This window comes from Leguminivora glycinivorella, chromosome 7 (assembly GCF_023078275.1).
Source record: "Leguminivora glycinivorella isolate SPB_JAAS2020 chromosome 7, LegGlyc_1.1, whole genome shotgun sequence".
Classification (NCBI taxonomy): domain Eukaryota; kingdom Metazoa; phylum Arthropoda; class Insecta; order Lepidoptera; family Tortricidae; genus Leguminivora; species Leguminivora glycinivorella.
Window position 1 is genome coordinate 3,243,887 of NC_062977.1, and position 21,367 is coordinate 3,265,253.

General features: G+C 36.7%; 2 protein-coding genes across 3 annotated transcripts; one reads left to right on the forward strand and one right to left on the reverse strand.

The window, feature by feature from the left end:
* Positions 1-927: 927 nt before the first annotated feature.
* On the reverse strand, positions 928-3,314 carry LOC125228072 (alpha-ketoglutarate-dependent dioxygenase alkB homolog 4). Of its 2 annotated transcripts, none has more exons than XM_048132521.1 (2): positions 2,733-3,314; positions 928-2,062 (listed from the first exon to the last, which is right to left on the reverse strand). In XM_048132521.1, the coding sequence occupies exons 1-2, from the start codon at positions 3,143-3,145 to the stop codon at positions 1,852-1,854; spliced, it is 624 nt and encodes a 207-aa protein (XP_047988478.1). In that variant the 5' UTR covers positions 3,146-3,314; the 3' UTR covers positions 928-1,851. The 2 variants fall into 2 exon arrangements, with proteins under 2 accessions (XP_047988478.1, XP_047988477.1); XM_048132520.1 differs by having other exon boundaries at positions 2,391-3,314.
* Positions 3,315-6,685: 3,371 nt separating this feature from the next.
* Positions 6,686-19,259, forward strand: LOC125228311 (zinc finger matrin-type protein 3-like). The gene is made up of 11 exons (XM_048132822.1): positions 6,686-6,798; positions 6,943-7,057; positions 7,143-7,444; positions 8,440-8,550; positions 9,156-9,244; positions 9,681-9,781; positions 12,205-12,270; positions 13,989-14,103; positions 15,680-15,776; positions 16,735-16,791; positions 18,148-19,259. The coding sequence occupies exons 2-11, from the start codon at positions 6,951-6,953 to the stop codon at positions 18,216-18,218; spliced, it is 1,116 nt and encodes a 371-aa protein (XP_047988779.1). The 5' UTR covers positions 6,686-6,798; positions 6,943-6,950; the 3' UTR covers positions 18,219-19,259.
* The last annotated feature ends 2,108 nt before the right edge of the window (positions 19,260-21,367 follow it).

Here is a 21,367-nt window from a genome sequence, read left to right on the forward strand (position 1 = left end):
ACACACACAGCTAAATGAATATTAGTACTGATCATGTACTGATTGCAAAAAAATGAATGAATGAAATGAGTGAGTGAATGTAAAAAAACGATTAATATATTTTTGAAAAACATTATTATTTATTGATATACTTATCATTAATGGTATTAAAAGCAGTAAAAAATAATGAACAAATCCTTTCACAAACCACCGTCACTTGGCATATCTTCATCTGATTCGTTAGGATTGATTATAAGGTTTTGGTTTTCGGTTAAATCATCTATCATAGGTTCCCTTTCCCTATATCTTTCTTCGTTTTCTTGGGTTTTTCTGAAAATACTGTGAAACGTTTCTTTATCAAGTGCTGCTATTTCTTCGTTTAATTTTCTCATGACGCTATTCAATGTGAACTCAGTATTACTAGCTGGAAGTCGCGGTGGCACGTATAAAATTTTGCTAAGGACAAACAATATTATTTTATTAAATTAAATTATCCGGTGAACTTTATAGCTCGTATGAAATTTCACTTCCAAATAAGTATTCAGCTACTTATCGATGTATTTTATATCGGAAGGATGTCCCTATGTTAATTAACATTATTGCTACTGCGACTTCTATGTCTGCTAATAAGTAATGAAAAAATAGGTAAACACCATTTTAACAGCTACGATGATAAAATAAGGCAATTTATTACATACAAGATATTTTATTTTCTGTTTTGTTTGAAATTTGTTCTATAGACGTAATTCTTAACAAAATAGTAAATAGAAACTTTTTGGTCTTTCTTGCAATTTACTGTTGAATCTGCAGTCGGTATACACGGTAAGAACACTAATTTCAAAATCTCGTTGTCATTACATGACAGTGTTATAGTGTGCGTGGCCTCAACTGAGTTGAAACTACCTATACCAAGGGGCCAGCGTAACATATAGTACGGAATTGGGGTTGTATTTTATTGGTATTTTTATGTATATAGAGTAAAATATTTATTAGTTTAATATTAGCGTAATACTGGTGTATATCATTATAAATCACCTACATTCCATTTATTCTACAAATTTATTGACTTTCATAATATGCATCACATCATTTAAAAATGTAGCGTAATTTATTGGTTCTAGAAACAATAAAATGAACTAAATTAAAATGTTTTTAATTTATTTACTTACCTATTACGATAAGATGATTAAGGTAGACATTTCTCAGATAAGATAATCCTGACTCATAAAATAATACCCACTTGTTAGTTTCTCAATAAATTATAAATTGATTTCATTTCAATTATATTACAACTTACAAAAGTCACTGGAATAAAATATCACTAGTTATAGCCAGACTTAATAAGATCATGTACCTGGGCATTTTCAGAATTTAGGCCCCCCCAATTAGCTTAAGTTGTTAACAAAAATTAACTCACTGTCAGTTTTGTGACGACAATTAAGCATAAAATCTGTCTAAAAATTTACTTTTTTCACACAGTTTATTGCTTACAGTTTATGTATTTAACACAAAAACAATATTTTTATTGAAATTTCATGCTTAATTATCATCACAAAACTGACAGTGAGTTAATTTTTGTTAACAACTCACAACAAACAACTTACTAATTGGGGGGTCCCAAATTCTGAAAATGCCCATCTACACCCTACACCACAGTAAATGGGGAACATTATCTAAGAGAATGGACCGGCAATACCCAGATTAACATAAATAATTAAATATGTAGTATGCACTATGCACCAACATAGCAGTAAAATATACAATACAAAATGTCAAAATTTCATGATTCTATGTTTTTATACTTGCAAAGTTGCAAGTTCTCACAGATCTCTTAGTAAGTTGGTGCAAGGTTATAAAATAAACTCTTTCATCTTATGTTTGAATTTGATACTTCACTTTGTGATCCCAAAATGTCTTAGCCTGCCTAATTAGGTTGCCTGCCTCTTCATGGCAGCCATTTTGCATGTACGGTGGTGTGAACTCTCTGTACGCTATACATACCCGGCGAGATGAGATGTCCTCACGCAGTACACAGTGCTCCCAGTGGTATCTTGGCTCACCGTAGAACACTAGGAGTGATCTCCTGTAATAAAGAAATAAGAAATTACTGGTATAGTAATACTGCATGCATGTAACTAAATTATTTTGGCAGTAAGATTATGTTGCTTGACATGCAATATTATTGATAATAAAAAGAGCCCAAGTAATCAGTGCTTGTAGTTTGAAACTGAAGATTATTTTGAAAGTTTCCAATTAAAATTTAATTTTCAACAAAGATGTGAAGAAATTCACTTGATATCTACTAGTAGCTTTATGATAAATATTAAGTGAGGAACAACAGCTATTTGTATAAAAAAATGTCTTTTACTATCAAAAAATATATATATATAATACCAAAGCAGTATATTTACCTAGGCATTGGTATTCTGATAACAACATCCAAATCATCTTGTGATTTACTTGCTTCATAAGCCGTTTTATCAAGGTCACTACATTCCAAATTAATACTGCCATCAGGTTTAACTATCGGACAGTATTGTTCTGCACAATGCAGGTTATATTTCTTAGTATCTCCCTGATATCTAGTCATAGTCAACACAGAATCAGACAAACAGTTCACAGTGATTATCCTTTCACCCCAAATCCAACAATCATCTATATGAGGATCTATGGAAGCTCCTTTACTAGGGTCATACTCTAAAGAGCACTGCTCTATCACATCATAACCTTTCAACAAAGGAACAGACTCGAACCTATCTTGCAGAAACTTGGAGAATGCTGGAAACCCATCAAAACTGCCAGCATTGATTTTCATTTTCTTGAAATTCGTTTTAGGTCCATAGTTTTGCTTACGTCTGCCGCTCTGTGATATGTCCCAAGGTACCTCGTCTATGTTTTTCATCAACACATTTTCTTCTTCCTCTGTTATAAAGTCCAATTGAATGTAAACGCCGGGATATTCGATTGGTGTTCCATTGTGATTGGGATGTTGTTTATAGATATCAGCGTCCCAACCCGGCCATGCCTTGTTGCAAAACGGGCAATAAACATAGCTTTTAGTCTTGTCGAACTCTAATTGAATCTTGTACTTGTCTGCCCCGTACTGAGTTTCGCAAATGAGGCATGTTCTGCAACCTTTACATCCGCAGGGTCGCGGCTGTGTCATTTTACAGTACTGGAGTAAATTGGGATTTACAAACAGCAGATCGAAATGAACGTGTATAGATTTATTGCACAAAATACAAAACAACTATGATTCGGTGGCGAGATTATTCGATCCCTCGAAAATTAAACACAACACATATTCAACTCAACATTTCATTGACATTGGCGCACGGAAGTATAAGTTTATAACTAAAGCAAAAGTGACATTGACAATGACATGTGATCATAGATTTAGAATTATTAAACTAGATTGTGTAGTTAGGTCAAAAAGTGTGTCCACATGAGAGGTCATTGTTTGGGCTGGTGTCCCTCTCGCACTTACTGACAATGTCAACATTATTCAGTGACGTCATCACTGTCATACATTGGGGATACCAGTCAATTTTCAAAGTTACTACCAAATCTACTAATACCCATTTGAAAGTATTTTTTAATTATACAAATCTTTGATTTATTGGCATCAAAATAATTACATTATAATTATTTTCCAATTCTTTGTAATATATCGAAACCCTAGTTTGAATATAACACTAAAATAATATAAGAAGTTATAAAGTCAGGTAATATACAGATAAAAATACTACTACTATGGTAACCTCATTAACACTGGTCACACGTGCGAGAGGGACACCAGCCCAAAAAATGCCCTCTCATGTGGACCGTTGTCGCTAGTCTGATACGATCAACTTTCTCTCTCGGTGATAAGGTTCAATTTAGTATGGCAAAAAATGTGATTGAGCTGTCCCCTGTAAAGGTCTTTGCATGTGATAGTCTGCAACTGACAGCAGAGAAGTCGTTTTCTGTTTTCTTAAAGCCTCTACTACACAGATGTTTTCTGCCAATTCCAGCCAGACTAAATTTTCTATACGGTAAGAACAGAAAGGTATGAACGCTAAAGTACAACATTTCTAGAGCGACGTCCCTTTTACATCTGTAATTTTGTTAGGAATACGAATGAAAATTTCGTACAGTGTCTGTATTGGTCTGTATTGGTCTGTATGTTTTGTCTCCGGTCTGTGTATTTGATGTTATCTGTTAAGGCCCGCGCAGACGGGCGACAAAGTCGCTCGACGATTTTTTTACCCGACTTAAAAAAAAGGAGGAGGTTCTCAATTCGACTAAATGTTTTTTTTGTATGTATGTCGATATCTCCGAGAGTCATGGAACGGTTTTCATTCTTTTTTCAATCGTTCAGGTATAACCCCGAGATGGTCCGATGTCCCATTGACAACAAGTCGGGGTCTGATGATGGGATCTTGGAGAAATCGAGAGAACTCTTCAAATGTAATGTGCGCACACGGGAACGACAGTGACGCAACCACACACTACTAAGAAGGTACTACAGACGCAACTTTTTCTTGTTTCATGAAATTTAGAGCCTATCCGAATTATTATATTAGAATGTGTGATTAAAAATTTTGATGAACTGTAGGGCAATCATGGTCGCGCGATAGATGATAAAACATTGGGCCGTCCCTATCGCACTTACAAATAGTGCGATAGGGACGGCCTGCTATTTTATCATTTATCACGCGTCCATAATTTCCTGCCAGTTTAGAATTTTACAACCTGGCATCGTTTTTCTCTATATTATCGGAATATTCTTTTAAAGTCTTGTCATATAAAGTCGGTCTTTCCTCTACTTCTTCAATTAAAAGACAGATATCAATGTCGACTTCAACGATCGGCATTTAAAATTATATTTTTTTCGAATATTAACATACGTTCGCCCAAGCGGTTGAGTGATAATTGTCAAAATGACAACGACCGGCGACTATTTTGTCGGCGTGTGAGAGTTGACAGTTGCGTCGCAGGCTTATCGCTAGTATCTTCTGAGTAGTTTGTGCTTATCGCCGAACCCGCAGACAAAAAAGTTGAGTCGCAACGTGTGCGCACTTTCATACTAGCCCATAGACCGATCGCCGCAGACAAAAAAGTTGCGTCCCCCGTCTGCGCGGGCCCTAAAAAATAAAAAATAAAAAAGTGACGTGCCACCATCATTGGCACCAGGGAGAATAGAGGTAAGGAGGAAAATCTGTCGAAGTAGAAAAGTAGCAAAAATGACCGGCTGAGACCCTTTAATTGCAGTTACAAATCTCTCCGCTTGGAGCGCATGTCTCGCTCAATGATCAACGACGTGACATGACATTAGACTTTCTTTTCTCTAGGCTGATTTCGTCCAAATGAGCAAGTCAAGACGTAGTCCCGGTGGTAGTGCGCCGGCTTCGTATGCAGATGTTCTCAGGTTCGATCCTGACAGCGACCCTTTTGTTTTTTGTTTTTTATTTTAATTTTGTTTTTGTGTATTTTAATTGTGTTTAGTTATTGTTTTATTTATACATATATGCCAATTTAAGCCCTTTTGACATTGTTTGCCCCATCTTAGGATTCTTAGGTAATGTTGCAAGTCTTGCAAATTAATTTTCGAAAAATTCTATCAAAAGAAGCTTTTTGGATATAAAAAATAAAATAATTCAGGAAAAAATATTAGTAGAAAAAAAAATAAAAAAGCTCTCATCAGGACAGGGCCGGATTAAGGGTAGAGCGAGTGGAGCGGCCGCTCTAGGCGCCGAATGGTAAGGGGGCGCCAAAATCGTCATTGCGTGGGCGCACAAATAGCCCAGAATGGCGAAAGGAGCCGGAAATTAATTTTATTCAGCTATTGAAAATCTAGATTTGTGATTGTGATGCAGATTATCTGAAAAGTAGCACCATGTACAGCATTCATAAGGTGGGAGCTGTTGCTAGGGCGCCGTGAAAGATGTTTCTAGCTCTAGACGAACCACATTGTTGCGAGACTTGTGAGGCTGAACTACAAACTCAAAGTTACGGCGCTATCCCAACGCTTAGTGTTTATCCACAATCCAAAGCGGAGTTCCTCTTAAAGTCAAAATCTGGGCATTGCTTTTCTTTCCCATGCCTTGCCTTGGCCCTGAACTGAAGCTCAAATCCTACTGTTCTTGGTCTGCCAGAGCTTGGTCTTTGACCTCTTTTGTTTCATCACAGTCATTTATTCTTGTTCTAGTGAACACCTCAATAAATACGCAGCGCAGAAAAGCTTTAACCTCGCATACGTTTTGCCTATGAAAGATAAGGGCTTATATAGATCCCCCTCCTCCTCCCCCATAAATAATAGGAAAAAAATTTCGCGCTCGCTTCGCTCGCGTTCACTACTTCCATCTACTACGAATACATGTGATATATTTTAGTTAAATACTTAGCCAAATGGTTGTGAGGTGTCAGACGGACACAGAGAATCTATAAGGATGGCGTTTTGGCTTCGGACCCCAAAAAAAATTAAACAAGGGGGCGCCAAAACAGTATCTCGCTCTACCCTGATCGAGTGCGCGGGCCGGCGCTGCATCAGGATTTGAACCCGGGACTTCTTGCTCCGTAGGCGGGGTCACTACCGAGAAGGATAAGAGATTGTCAAACCCTTATGTACCTGCAATTGCAGCGCCACCTATCTTTTCTTTTATATGTGCACTTCTGATACTTCAAGATTTCGCTCCTTACCTCTAATCTCCATAATTGGCACCACTGGCAGTACTGGCACCATTCGTTCGTTTCGTGCCATTGCCGATTTCCGACTAACGCCGACGCCGACACGGTGTAGCATAATCAATAAATTAATAAATAACTATATTTTTCCAGGTAAATACTGCAAATTTATTACAAAATTCAATACATATCTGAAACAATGCATCCAATTTCATATCCACAAATACTAAAATACTTAATAAACCTATTTATTGTTGATGGAGCACTCCATTCCCTTAATTTTTTCTTATTTTACAGTTGAAACAATGGGAGATCGTAATTTTGTGGAAGATGTGGACTTCGGAAACGGCAACGGTTTCGCGATAAACAAGCCAATGCGACCGATAAGACCGCCAAGACGTGGAATGCCCAAGTAACCATTCTAAGTCTAATATTTACAAGTTTAATAAGAAGTAGTGAAATAGTAATTTTTACGCCTTTACAAATTCTCTTTCCAGCCATGACCGCTACAACAATGCTTATGGAAGCTACCGTGGTGGATACGGGCCAGGTGGTGGCTTTGGGTTTGGACCAAGGGGTCCTCCTATGGACGGGCCTATGGGTCCACCACCAATGGGCCCACCACCTATGGGCCGACCCATGGGCCCACCCATGGGCCCGCCCATGCGTCCAATGGGCCCTCGTGGGCCGCGCGGCCCGCCACCACCCACAGTGATGTATGGACGAGGTTTTGGACCAGGCGCTTCGCCTATGCCCCGCAAAGTTGGTCCAGAGACTCAAGCTTACAGATATCTTTTACGTGAGTACACTATGTTAATTCTCTCTTAGATGATTCTGTTTCTTTGTTTCAACTATTTGTTCATATTCTATCCCGGTTCAGTCCCATCAGGCAGCTATTTGCATACTAGAAGAATATAAGCAAATATGCTTATCCTATTATGGAAATACAACATTGTCCCTGTATTTACTACAATCCAAAATTAAAAATCGATGGAATCAGGCGTTACTTTGCGGAAATCCATGTTAATCGTAAACTTTCTAGTTTACTTTCTAGTTTATTCCTTGCGAAACCTGCGAATTGTTAACGTGCAAGTCAATCAGTGCTAACCCGTTATACTTACTTACGTATTTTTTACATGCAATTAATTTTCCCACCCTCCCACCGCACAAATAATACGCAAATAAATATAACAACCCACCACCAAAAATACAAAACTCGACACTTGTTTCGCCTCTACGAGGCATCCTCAGGATGGAGCTGATGTTGACTTTTCAAAGTTCTGCAACTCAGTCAGTCAGTTGTCAGTTGCGGAACTTCGGACTTCGGAGTGTATGGGACACTCAATTTTGAATTACATTTGCCTAAATTTATTAAGGTGACATTTAATTTTTTAGGCTAGCTCCCTGGGGAGCCGTCAGGGCTTGAAAGATTAAGTGGGTTTACAATGATGATCGTTGTGAGGAGATTGCCTTGTAGAACTGCACTCTCTGTGAATCCGGCTCATTGTCCAAATAGTGTATAAAATAACCTGAAATAAAGCTTTCACTGCAGATAAAACATTCTGTGGCTGTGGTAAAATTGTTTTGTTCCATAAGAGAGGAATTCCTTGCCAGTGGCTATATTTCTGAACTCATATAACCCGGCAACCCTCAAATCTAGGGTGAACAGGCATGTTCTGGGTGATCTCATGCCATCATAGGCTACGTCTTTGCATTTGGCTAGTCTGTGGCCAAGACTCTCATTTATAGAAAAAAATATTAAAGGTGCTAAGACTAATCTTGTTTAAATTACAGGGTGTGGTATCGCTCAGGAGACCCTCAAGGACATTCCCAAGAAGCTGCTGAAGCTTATGGAGGCTCACCACTGCGGAGTTTGCGGGTTGGACTTCGACTCGTTCACTATGTGTAAGTTACAACTAAAAAGTTATGATTTTGAAGAGCTTCTGCATGTTTCACATTTTTGGACTTTTGGGATCTGAATGTGAATGTAGAACTACATACTAGTGATGATACTCAGTAGTGAGACAGTGAGGTAGAGTTGTGCCTGCTCGTTCACTGAAAAGATCGCTACCAACTAGTACGATCTCCGAAGTGTACTAGTTCATTCTTTTAGGACATTTAGGACAGTAGTACACCGAGAGAGCGAAAGACAAATTGTGCATATGACGTACAGTAACGCTCGCTCGTACTAGCCGAGAGCTGATCGGCCGTTTTCGCGCGCTCTCGGTCGGATCACACGGATCGCTTTGCTGTCATTGTCACTCCTCGGCTCTTCGCTCCTTTCGCTCCCATTCGTTGCGCGTGTGTGAGTGTACTAAATGTACTAGAGAGCAGAATCATTTGGGAGTAGTTCGGTCTAGTACAGTGCAGGGAATCGTGTCTTTTGTACTATTAGTACATGTCCTACACAAGCCTACAGTAAGGTGATAGTGCCCCAATCAGTAAAAAAAATGATGTATCTTGTTTGGCTGCTATGTTTGCATATGTTAAAGAGTCTCTCTCTTTTGCAGCGCGTATGCATTACACTTCGCGCAATCATCAAAAGAACCAAAAGAAATGGCAGTTGCAGAACTCTGCGAAACCAACTCCTGGGAAACAGGTAACTTGATGCTTGATAGTCTTGAAATAAAAGGGATTTCGTAAGATAACATAGACAGAAATAGAAGTAGATTAAAGAGATCAGAGATTTAATACAGTAAATGCATCAACAGGCATTTTAAAAATTATTTTGTGTATAAGGCACCCAGACTGAAGTATTCTTTTTTAATATTTATAAGTACATTTTATTTGAATATTAAGTATTAATTTGTGGCAGCAATAAAGTAGTTTTTCATTAAATCAATAAATCAAGTCAAGTTACTCCGAAAAGCCTCATATCCACAGCATTTTTCCAAATTGATCTAATAATTGTTGTATATCTAACCCGCTGTCCTATTTCTACTACCCCGCTAACTTCTTTAAATCTGAAGGAGTGAGCAGGGTTTCAGACATAGGACAGTCTAATGAAACCTTTTTATGTACAATTATTTTTCTAGATTCCGCTAAAGTCGCGCGACTTGTACTGTGAACTGTGTGACGTAACTATAACGTCCACGGTTCACGCCGATTCGCACTATTCGGGAAAACCGCATCGAGCGTAAGATATACTGTTTTCCATTTTCTGTGGTGATTCTTTGTTTGTTTCTTACGCTGTGTTCACCCAATGAACTACAGCTAGTATAGTATGTATGTAAGATGTGCTAGTGTGCTTTGAGAGCTTAAAAATGAATATTATTAAAGTTGTACATTTAAACTGAGAATATATGGCCCCTAATTCATAAAATATACAAAGGTATTACATATGAGTACAATTAAAATCTCAAACAATTATACATTGTTTTACCTTACGGAGTAAGGATTATCAAAGGTAAACATGTGTATATATGGTGTGTATTCATGTCAATTTCAATGCTTTATTGCAGCGGTTCTCAAACTTATTTTCACATGGAACCTTTTTAGAAATCAAAATATCTGACGGAGCCCTTAAACTATATAAATACAAAAAATGTTTATTGCAATCTTTATTTTAATAAGTGATCATAATAGTAAAATTTAATCATTACATTTTAAAGTGAGGTATTACATGAACATGTTTTTTATTTCTTAACAATTGGTGAATATTTTTTTTTATGGAAGAGAGGTGAAGTTGCATATCAGGTAACGAAAATTCACACGGAGCCCCCAGAGAGGCTTTGCGGAGCCCTAGGGATCCGCGGAGCACACTTTGAGTATGGCTGCTTTATTTCAATTCATGTGTACACATAATGATCTTAGGCTAAGTACAGTCTCAACATGTCATGACTGTCTCGCATTAAAAATTTAAGGACACTGTCTCACTCCATAATATTCTTTAACCTTTAATAAGTATCATCTTTAAGTTTCAAATTCTTAGTTAAATGCTGGACCACGCCATTCAATACGAGTAGTCGATGCGACCGTGTTGTATGACGGTTACGCATTTTCTTCTAGAAATGTACACTAGCACTTACCATTTCTGTACGAATATTTACATCAATGAAGTTACCAAAGATGTTAAATAGTTGACCTACCGCCCGTATAAATACCGTCTATTATTCTAAGCATTCCGAGTCACTCGAGGTGCGTACAGAATTGGAATTGATGTAAGAAACAATCAAATGATCACATCAATCATATTTAAATGTTGTATTATTCTGATAGTGAACGCTATACACATATATACATTATTTCACCTTATTTCAATGAAGTAAGGTGCAAAAATCTATACATGTTTATAATCTTTACTTTCAGACTGAATGTGAACAGTTAAAGCTATACACATTTATACATTTTTTTGCCTTTATGGAACCCAGGTATTCCATAAGGTGAAAAATTATATAAATGTTAATAGCTTTGACTAACATTTTAACAGTGAAGGTCATAAACAAGTACATTTTTTTTGCTTTATTTATTCAAATAAAGTATAAAATTATATCCGTGTTTATGACCTCACCTGTTAAACTTGACTTGACCAGTCACTTTCATACACATACATACATTTTTTTACCTTATCCCTGTATGTGGCATAAAGTGCTAAATCGTATACATGTTTATGAATGTGACTGTTTCTTATTTATTTATGTTAGAATAGCCACTACTATGATAAATGTAATTTAAGAAGAAAAAACAAAGATTCATCTGTCTTGCTTTGGAGACCTATAATTTATTTTGGGTATTATATGTATACCTTTGAGACACACTGGTGGGAGACTTCCGAGGATAGGGATACATGGAAGAGTAAGAGGGAGCCTTTGCCCAGCAGTGGGACAATGTGGGCTAATAATAATAATTATATGTAATCGGACCAATCGCTGATTTAATAGAAAATCAAGTTTATATACCTACCTACCAACCTACTGTTACAGAGGCATTACAGGTTACCTGGAAATAAATAGTACTAGCTTTTGTCCGCCGCTTCGCTCGCGTTAGAAAGAGATAAAAAGTAGTCTATGTCACTCTCCATCCCTTCAACTATCTCCAATTAAAAAATCACGACAATTCGTCGCTCCGTTTTGCCGTGAAAGATAGACAAACAAACAGACACACACACTTTCCCATTTATAATATTAAGTATGGATTAAAATGAAAAATTATTGATAGGTAAACTATTAGTTATTAGGGAAGTAGGTCCAACAAGGGAATTCGTAAATATCCAATTGAGGACCGAGTATTGGTATACATAAACTTTATAAACAACGTTCGCTGTTGCGTATTCTGCATCTTAGTCTCAGAATTTTGGTTTATTCCATATTTTTGTAAAACTTCTTGTTGCGCTAGTTAGATAATGCTTCGGGAATGAATAAAAGCAACACTCAGAACATCATTTGGTGATAATTTTTTCGCGTCGATAGAGATGGTTATAAAATTATATTTATGTATGTTTCGCTTTCAAATTGTAGACATTTCTTTTATACATTGCGTATCATGGAACAATGATACGGCCTATTTAATCTCTTGCTTTTAATTACTATTTGTTTATTTATATGATAATGAATATTTTAGGATTGTGGAAGGAAAGAAGAAGCCGAAAAACCCGTATCTACTCCAAAAAGGAATGGAGGGTCGCACGTAAGTATCTCAAACTTAATTTACAATAAGTCTTAGTCAGTTGATACCTGTGGATAATAATACAAATCGCTTATCATGCGAAAATAAAAAGTTTTACTCACCACTTTCAAGCAACGTGTTATAAATGCCACCGTCCTACGCATACACCTACAACGAACAGGGCCAGCTTTACTGCGCACAGTGCGACCGGATATTTAAGACCAAGTTCGGATTCGCGAGCCATATACGTGCTCATCAGAGGAAAATGTAAAGGTCGCCGTTGTCGGATACGACATGGAGGACTATATATATATATATAAATGCCAGCATTCAATTTTGGCCAGCACTGCGTCTAGCAAAGCAACAGCCATTTAAATAAGAATAAGAATCATTTATTGAAAAACCTTATTGCTAATGTTACATTTATGCGTTTACTTATATTACGTGCATTGTTACGTGCGCCCGAACTAGGAAAATAATCCTGTATCTCGGGCAAAGAGATAATGTCCTAGTTTAAAACACAATTTGATGTAAACAAATTAAAATCATGATACATGTACTGTATAAAAGGTATTAACCCTTAAATGCATATTGTTGCCATTTGGCTACAATGCATGTATTTTTTAATAAACTAGCCAAAATATAAGCTGGACTTTTTTATTTATTTTTCTTAGATCTGTAGGATCATCATCCAGTTTTTTCACACTTTTCCGCCATTTTTTCTTAAATGGTTGGAAATAATGTTTTTATTTAAGAAAAAATGGCGGAAAAGTGTGAAAAAACTGGATGATGGTGATTTTTAGTACATGATCATTCAGGCAGATTTTTTCAGAGTTAGTAACTATTTTATGTTTAATCATTTTATCATAGGGGTTTCTCAAATAGTGTACCTTTTTAATAGTAGTAAAAGTTTTCTTATAAATTTTACTAGTAATTATATATTTATATAAGTAAGATTTAGCCTATTTTACTTCTAACACTGATTTAGTATTAAAATCGATGTTAAATATTTTTATATTATTTTTCCTAGAGTCAGAAAACCATTGTCTATCACATTGACATAAATATTATTGTACCTCTTATATGTTTGCATGCCTAATTATAATTATCATTATTGACGATCATAATGTAAATTCATATAGGTTAACGTAGATTAATTTATACTGTAATTTATCATTATGTAATAAATAAACTAAACTAAACTAAACTAAACATTATTAATTTCTAGTTAAAAGAAAAAAATCATGCATTTAAGGGTTAAAAGTAAATAAATTACACTAAAATGACAGAAAATACAAAAATAAATATAGTGAATGACAGAAGGCTGATGCTAGTAAAAGGTCTCTATAATTAACAACACGTTGAATTTCGGTGTAAATGTATGACTATTGACGGCTATGGGGAAATTGAGGAATCCTACACAAACCTACTTTGAGCATTTGCGCCTGTGAATGCTTAAGCATTGTTTTAAATATGCTATATGCGCAGACTCAAACTGATATGACGCTCAAAAACTTTAGTGTGGGGTGGTTCAACGACGTTTTAAAACACAAATAGTAAAAATGTAAAAAAATGCGCTACTCTTTATTTGAAAACCAAGCCTACTTATAAACATTCACTAAAGTTATCAAGCCGATAAAAAATAGATTGTCCCTCCGACGTATTGGTGTGATAGAAAGGGACAAACAATTTTCGATTATGAATAAGGGGGTATGTATTAAAAGTTGTGTTTGTTTCAGTGAGCAGCTGATTAACCGTGAGAAGCAACATTTGCCGGAGATCACCGAGACCAAGCCCGTCCTGGGTGAGGACAGCAAGGCTCCGCATGGCGATCTCTACTGCGATATATGCAAGGTATAATCACCCTTCGATAGCTTCAGCGTGGCAAAAAAGTGTAGAATAGAAATTTAACTATTTCTTTTATCATAGCAACACTTTTTTCCTCCGTCTTGGCTTTTACTCCTCGCTAATTTAAGCAAGGTGAATTCTGCCTATGTCGAGGTGAAGACTTTGGACTTTTTTAAACGAGAGTGTTTGGTGAAATTTTGATATAATTTTCGGAAGGATTAGCAACACTTAACTGTTCTCATAGAAAAGTGTCAAAATCTTTCAAAATTGTTGCCACGTGCAAAACGGCTGGCATAGACGGTGGCTCCCCTATTATGTTCCACTCTTTTTTGCCAGGCTGTTAGCTAGTTTATGCACTGTTTGACCGCGAAAAATTGAATGAGGGGAGTCGGCATTAGCAGCGGCTGGTCCATACAAGCCGATTCCCACAGGCTTGCCTAAATTGTCTACTAGTAAAAGTACCTAGTGTTAAGGTAGGTTTCTTTTTGCTCAGTATTGCCTAGCAGAAATTTTCACCAGTTGCCACTGGTCGGCATTTAATTTACAAATATCGTTTGAAAACTTATTATTATTAGCTCGGTCCACACGAGGCAAGTTGCTCGGCCGTGCAAAACGTACGTGCTACCTTGGAAAACGTCTACATTGAACGATTCTCGCGCGAGCACATTGCCTCGCGACAAGCCTACTTCCCTAAGCTATGCGGACCCAGCTATTTATGAAAATGTAACGGATGCATTTGATGATAATGAAAATTATATCCTGTTCTCCCTCATCAGGGGCATAGGGCCCTTAGGAAGGATTTCCACTGTTCCCGGTCCGATGCGGCCTCCTCCAGGCGCGCCCAGCCGAGGCTCACTGAGCCAGGATGCATTTATATCAACAATATTAAGGGCCAGCTGCATCAATCACATTTGACAGACACATCATCGTCACGCAGACGACTACGGAACTTCCCATACAATAAAATTTAAAGAACGTTTTAACGATGACAGACGGTTTGATGAAACCGGACCTAAGAACCTTAACAAAGGACCCGCCAGGAGACGTGAATTTTGCACAGATGCCGGACATCCCGCTGGTCGGGTAGTCGCCATACAAGCGGGCGGATATAGATTACGACCGGTTCCTGACGTAATAGTGCGCCATTTTTTGTCTGGTAGTGAATATGTTGTTAATTATTGCTTATAATTATCAGTTGTTTTTTGTGTCTTGTTTCCACTACCCAAAGGTTGTTCGGAAGAGATCGCTCTTTAGCGATAAGACCGCCTGTTGTCTACCATAGTTAAAGTTACGTACTTATTTTTTTTTGATGTCATCTTGTTATATTGGTGAGCAATAAAGAATATTTATATTATGTAGTGTATAGACATTAATACTGCCCTGCATAGCCGAGTGGCGCTATCTCAAAACCAAATGATTTTGAAAATGGAACAGTCAGCTATAGATACTTAAGTATAAGTTAGCTATGGATTTTTGTTTGAGATAGCGCTTTTTAGCTTAGGAGGGCAGAATAAACATTTCAAACTCAAACTTTGTCCATGAAATAAGAAAACAATTTCATAAAATAAAACATTGTTTGCAGACCTCCATGACTAACTCGGAGCAGATGACGATGCACCTGAACGGCAAGAAGCATCTGTCGAAGGAGAAGCAGCACATCATTCGTGTGATGAATGCACGTAAGTTGGTGAAGCAGTGACATAAAGGTCTTAAGCAGCAATATCTTCTCATCCACATGTTCCTTGCGTTATCCCGGCATTCGTCTCATGAGAGTCTACGGTCCGCTTTGACAATTAACGCCAAAAGTTGGTGTAGACACTAGTTTCACGAAAGCGACTGTCATCTGACCTTTCAACCCGTAGGGTAACTAACTAGGCCTTATTGGAATTAGTCCGGTTTCCCCACGACGTTTTCCTTCACCGAAAAGCGACTGGCAAGAGCGGCAAGTATCAAATGATCAGGCACTAATACTTATATATAGAGATGGGACGAATACGGACTTTGCCGAATACGAATATTCGGCCGAACATTCGGTTCAGCTGTTACCGAACCGAACATTCGGCCGATAATCGGTTCCGCCATATTTTAAATCCTGGCTTAGATTCAAAAACTTCTCAATTATTGGTAATGGGTACATACTAAGGCTCTTAATGTTCCTATAATTTAGTGCATAAGTAAATTTCGGTTTTTGTTTCTTAAGCTATGTTATTTTTTACTTTTTTTTACAAAATTATTGTATTTATATTTTAACGAATCTTTAACTCCCTTTGGTAGGTAGTTCTGATGCTGAAATAGGAGTATGTAGGAAGTCATTATCCGATGAATTACGAAACAACTTATTCTATTTATTTACTTTGTTTATTCGGTAAATGTTCGGCAATGTAACCGAACTATTCGGCCGAATACGAACATTTAAAAACTTGCCGAATATGCCGAATACCGAATATTTACCGAATATTCGGCCCATCTCTACTTATATATTTGAATTGACTGTGATAAGGACTCGACGAACTAAGTCTTTACTTTTGCTTTTCCTAATCATATTGTGAGGCCTAACAAGTCACAGAATATTACATTATTTATGATATATTGTATTAGTTATGGGTTTTGAATAACATGGATGACACATCTTTTCAGAGTCGCAGAACAACAGCAACGATGCCACAGTCAAACAAGAACCGCAGGACGCTCCTGGTAATTAACAACTACTATTGTTATTCAACTAGGGAACAAATCAAATCATTTTATTGATTTTTTTTCTGATTTGTTCTTTTTTCAAGTAGTCACACTACTATATATAAATTATAAATTGAAATAGATATCATACACGAAAGAAAAAACGACAAGGCCCACTCGTGGCCGAGCCGGGAATCGAACCCGAACCTTCAGCTTACGCGGCTAACGTCTTTACCACTAGACCACCCGCGGCGGCAGACTAACCGCGGGCGGGTTAGCCGCGTAAGCAGAAGACCCGGGTTCGATTCCCGGTTCGGCCACCAGTGTGCCTTGTCGTTTTTAGGGTTCCGTAGTCAACTAGGAACCCTTATAGTTTCGCCATGTCTGTCCGTCCGTCCGTCCGTCCGTCCGTCCGCGGATAATCTCAGTAACCGTAAGCACTATAAAGCTGAAATTTGGTACCAATATGTATATCAATCACGCCAATAAAGTGCAAAAATAAAAAATGGAAAAAAATGTTTTGTTAGGGTACCCCCCCTACATGTAAAGTGGGGGCTGATATTTTTTTTCATTCCAACCCCAACGTGTGATATATTGTTGGATAGGTATTTAAAAATGAATAAGGGTTTACTAAGATCGTTTTTTGACAATATTGATATTTTCGGAAATAATCGCTCCTAAAGGAAAAAAAGTGCGTCCCCCCCCCCTCTAACTTTTGAACCATATGTTTAAAAAATATGAAAAAAATCACAAAAGTAGAACTTTATAAAGACTTTCTAGGAAAATTGTTATGAATTTGATAGGTTCAGTAGTTTTTGAGAAAAATACGAAAAACTACGGAACCCTGCACTGAGCGTGGCCCGACACGCTCTTGGCCGGTTTTTTTCTTTCGTGTATGATATCTATTTCAATTTAGGGCCGGTTGTATCAAACCATCTGTCATCGTTAAAGCGTTCGTAAAATTTTATTGTATGGGAAGTTCCATAGACGTCTGCTGCGTGACGATGATGTATCTGTCAAATGTGGTTGTTGCAACTGGCCCTTACTATTGTTATTGTTTTTACACAGCCATAAACAAGTGAAAATAGCCTTCCTAAGATTTGTGCAAAAATAATTTGCTTTGCTACTTTGACCGTCTCATTTAAAACATAATCAGATAATACAATCGTTTTAAGCTAGTACTAGAAATGAAGGTACAGTAAACTGATTACAATCCTAGGCCACTCTAGAACCTTGTCGTATTGACACCGTGCTTTAAATGCTATAGAAGTCAGTTTGATTTTTACTCTCAAAGGGTTCTACAGTGGCCTAGGATTCAGATTGGTTTACTGTACAAAAATTCTCTGCATTTCCTCATTGACTTTATCTTTGTAGCCGAGCAACCGGAAGGCAATGGCAACGATGGCGGCGACTGGGGAAATGGATCTGGTACCTGGGAAGAATAAGGGTACATTATTATATTTGATCAATATTTTAATTTTTAAAACATGACTAGTTTGAGTAGTACTATAAGTTCGATCAAGTCACGGAGTCACAGATGTCCTTGTTTTTATGTTGAAGTGTGATTTTGAGAAACCTCACCTTTGATTATGCGATATCATATCAGAACCTATCTGAAATTATATAATGTTTATCCTTAAGGCTACGTTCACATGGGGCGTTTTTTTCCATATACCGTGTACGAGATTTATAAAATATCGTAGTGACAGTAAAATTTGTATGGCAACTCTGTAAATCGATCACACGATATCCATGCGAGAAAATATCATATTCGAGACATATTTTTTATCGTCTACCGTAGGGTCTTGCCGCCGGAGATGCGAGATTCTCGAAACGACTTTATCGAATGCGATGCTCAGTGGCGCTTATGTTTACGTTGATTCGTTCACGCGGACACACTGGTTTCTCGTACACATTGTTGTTGTGATGTCGTTGGCGAAGGTCTGATAGAGGACGGTTTGCCGATTGCATACGGGAATAATCCGAATGGATCGTGTACAGTAAAACCGTATACGAGAAAATATCGAATCGAATAGTCGGCGTGTGAACGTCTCCTTACCTATTGTGTCAAATTACTAATCCCTTTATTCATAAACGTTTGCTAAAGTTAATAAGTCACTAATAAAGATTTTTCGGGTTCTCAACTGGCGTAAAGGCGTTCAGACTAAGTTCGATCAAGGTATGATCTTGTCAAACGTCGCCTCTGATTATGCAATATAACTGTATCATATAGGTACCAGAGTACGTAGCCGAATGGCACAGACGCTCACGAAACGAAGCGCTCGTAGATAATTATATATCTCTATCGCTCTTGCTCTTGTATTGGCGCAACAGAGCCAGACTACCTTTCGCGGCGTTTCGTTTTCGTTTCGCGTCGCAGAAATGCCATTCGGCTACGGCACCAGTACAGATCAGTAATCAGAAAAAGTTTATCCTTATTGTTTCAAATGATTTCTCTTTATGATTGAATTCTTTACTCGTGTATCTTAACCTATCAATTTACGATAGTTAAAGTTTAATTCTATTTTATTTTTGAAGTGTAAATTGAAGTATTCTGCACAATAAATTATTCTACAAATCAAATGAGGTTTTATTGGATATACAATAAAAAAAAAATCAACCCTATTCTTGCTAACACGTGAAATATCTAAACTCATAATAAGGGATATCATAGTCGGCATTAGATTATCCAAGCGGCCAAGTTACCCTAAAGTATTTGAACTCATTTTACCGACTGACAGTAAGCTTGTAAGTAAGCTTGTTCTTATAGTGAGGAATTTACTTACTGACTTGGCTAGCGCGATAACCCAAGATGCGTTGGCCTCCGCCGCTTTGCTCGGTCTTGAGTGGTATCGCGCCAGCTTTCGCCGACGCCACAAGTTAGAATTTCACTTTGTCATTAAGATAATTTAATGGTACATTAAATCAAACACAAGAAAATGTCAAATGGTTTGCTTTATTATTCAAGTTTACCAATTGTTCTTCTTAATACTATAGTGTACATTTTATGCCGATTATTTTAATTTATTATTTTTAAGTGCACTTCAATTTAGAATTTATTTTTATGCATCTTAATCTTAGGAAATAAGGAAGTAATATTATGATTTTCTATGGGATAATTTTTTGTTGGTTTAAAACCATGAAACTTCGTCAAAATACCGTATTATTACCTAGGTACTTATAATACGTGTGGTACAAAAAATATTCGAATTATTTTTGGGTAAGACAAGAAATGTTAAATATATTATCAGTTTAATATCCATATTATTGTGCAATGCACATCGAGCTTTGACATATGTTTGCGCGAAAGACATTTCACATTGCACGATCCGATATCGGATGTCGGATAGAACTAAGAGTTAAAAAAATACATAAGTAGTATTATTTTTATACGTGGTAGTTCTACAGTTTTTTTGAAACCCGTTATGGTATGGCATAGTATACATCGTATACATTTTCTTTTACAATTATTTTTTGCAAAATAATAACGGAATAATAACGGACTTAAAAAGAAACGTGTAAATATTTATTAATAGTATTAATACCTTTTTTAAGTTTAGCAACGGTTCAATTTAGGTAATCTATAATCAACAAACAAGGACTTGATTACTGATTACATAAGTTAATTACTGCTTTTCTCTAAAGAGAATTCGACACCCGATATCGGATCGGAGAATGTGAAATCGCTCTTAATGTTACACACGTTCTGAGGAAGCTGAATGAAATCATAGATTATTTTATTTTCGTTTTAATGTTTTATAAAGTACAGTTAAATTGACATTAACAGCTACAACTACGTAAAAATGTGTGAAATTACTGTAAAATGTGATTTGGTCATTCCGACATTATTTTAATTGCTCATTATTTAATAATAAGGAAATTTATTTATATCAAGTTACCTCTTTCTATAAGACATTGCTTCATAAGTTTCATAACACAATGTGTAAGGTATTATATCATTTAAGGTAGATGACACACGTACCTTCTAGAGTGCCTACCTACACTAATGCGACCAAATTCTTCATTTCGAAAACCCACGGCACTTACGTAGGTGTGGGTATGTAACCCAACACTACTATACATAATTATTAATATCATGTGTCAACAACCTTTAATGTCTACGCTTACCCCCTAATTCATAAACGTACACTAAAGTTATCAAGCCGATAAAGTTCGTTTGTCCCTTTCTATTACACCAATACGCCGGAAAGGGACAAACGAACTTTATCGGCTTGATAAGTTTAGTGAACGTTTATGAATAACGGGGTTAGGGTTTATCTATGAGGTCTTACATATTCAAGTCATTGAAAGGAGGAATCTTATCGAATTTATGTTTGCTTTAGCCCCCTCATATATATATTTTCTAATTATTAGTTTAGACTTTTTATTTATGTAATCGTTCTGAGAGTAACAATTGAATTTGTGTCATGTAACACTACGTATTCTTTTATTCGTGATAACTGCAAGAATATTCCTTCGCCTAAGTAATTGTGTCTGAAATTCTCTACTGATGTTTAATATAACTGACAATAACTTTTAAATTTAATAAACTATATTTGCGTGAAGTATAATCACTGTTATTTTTTACAGTGAA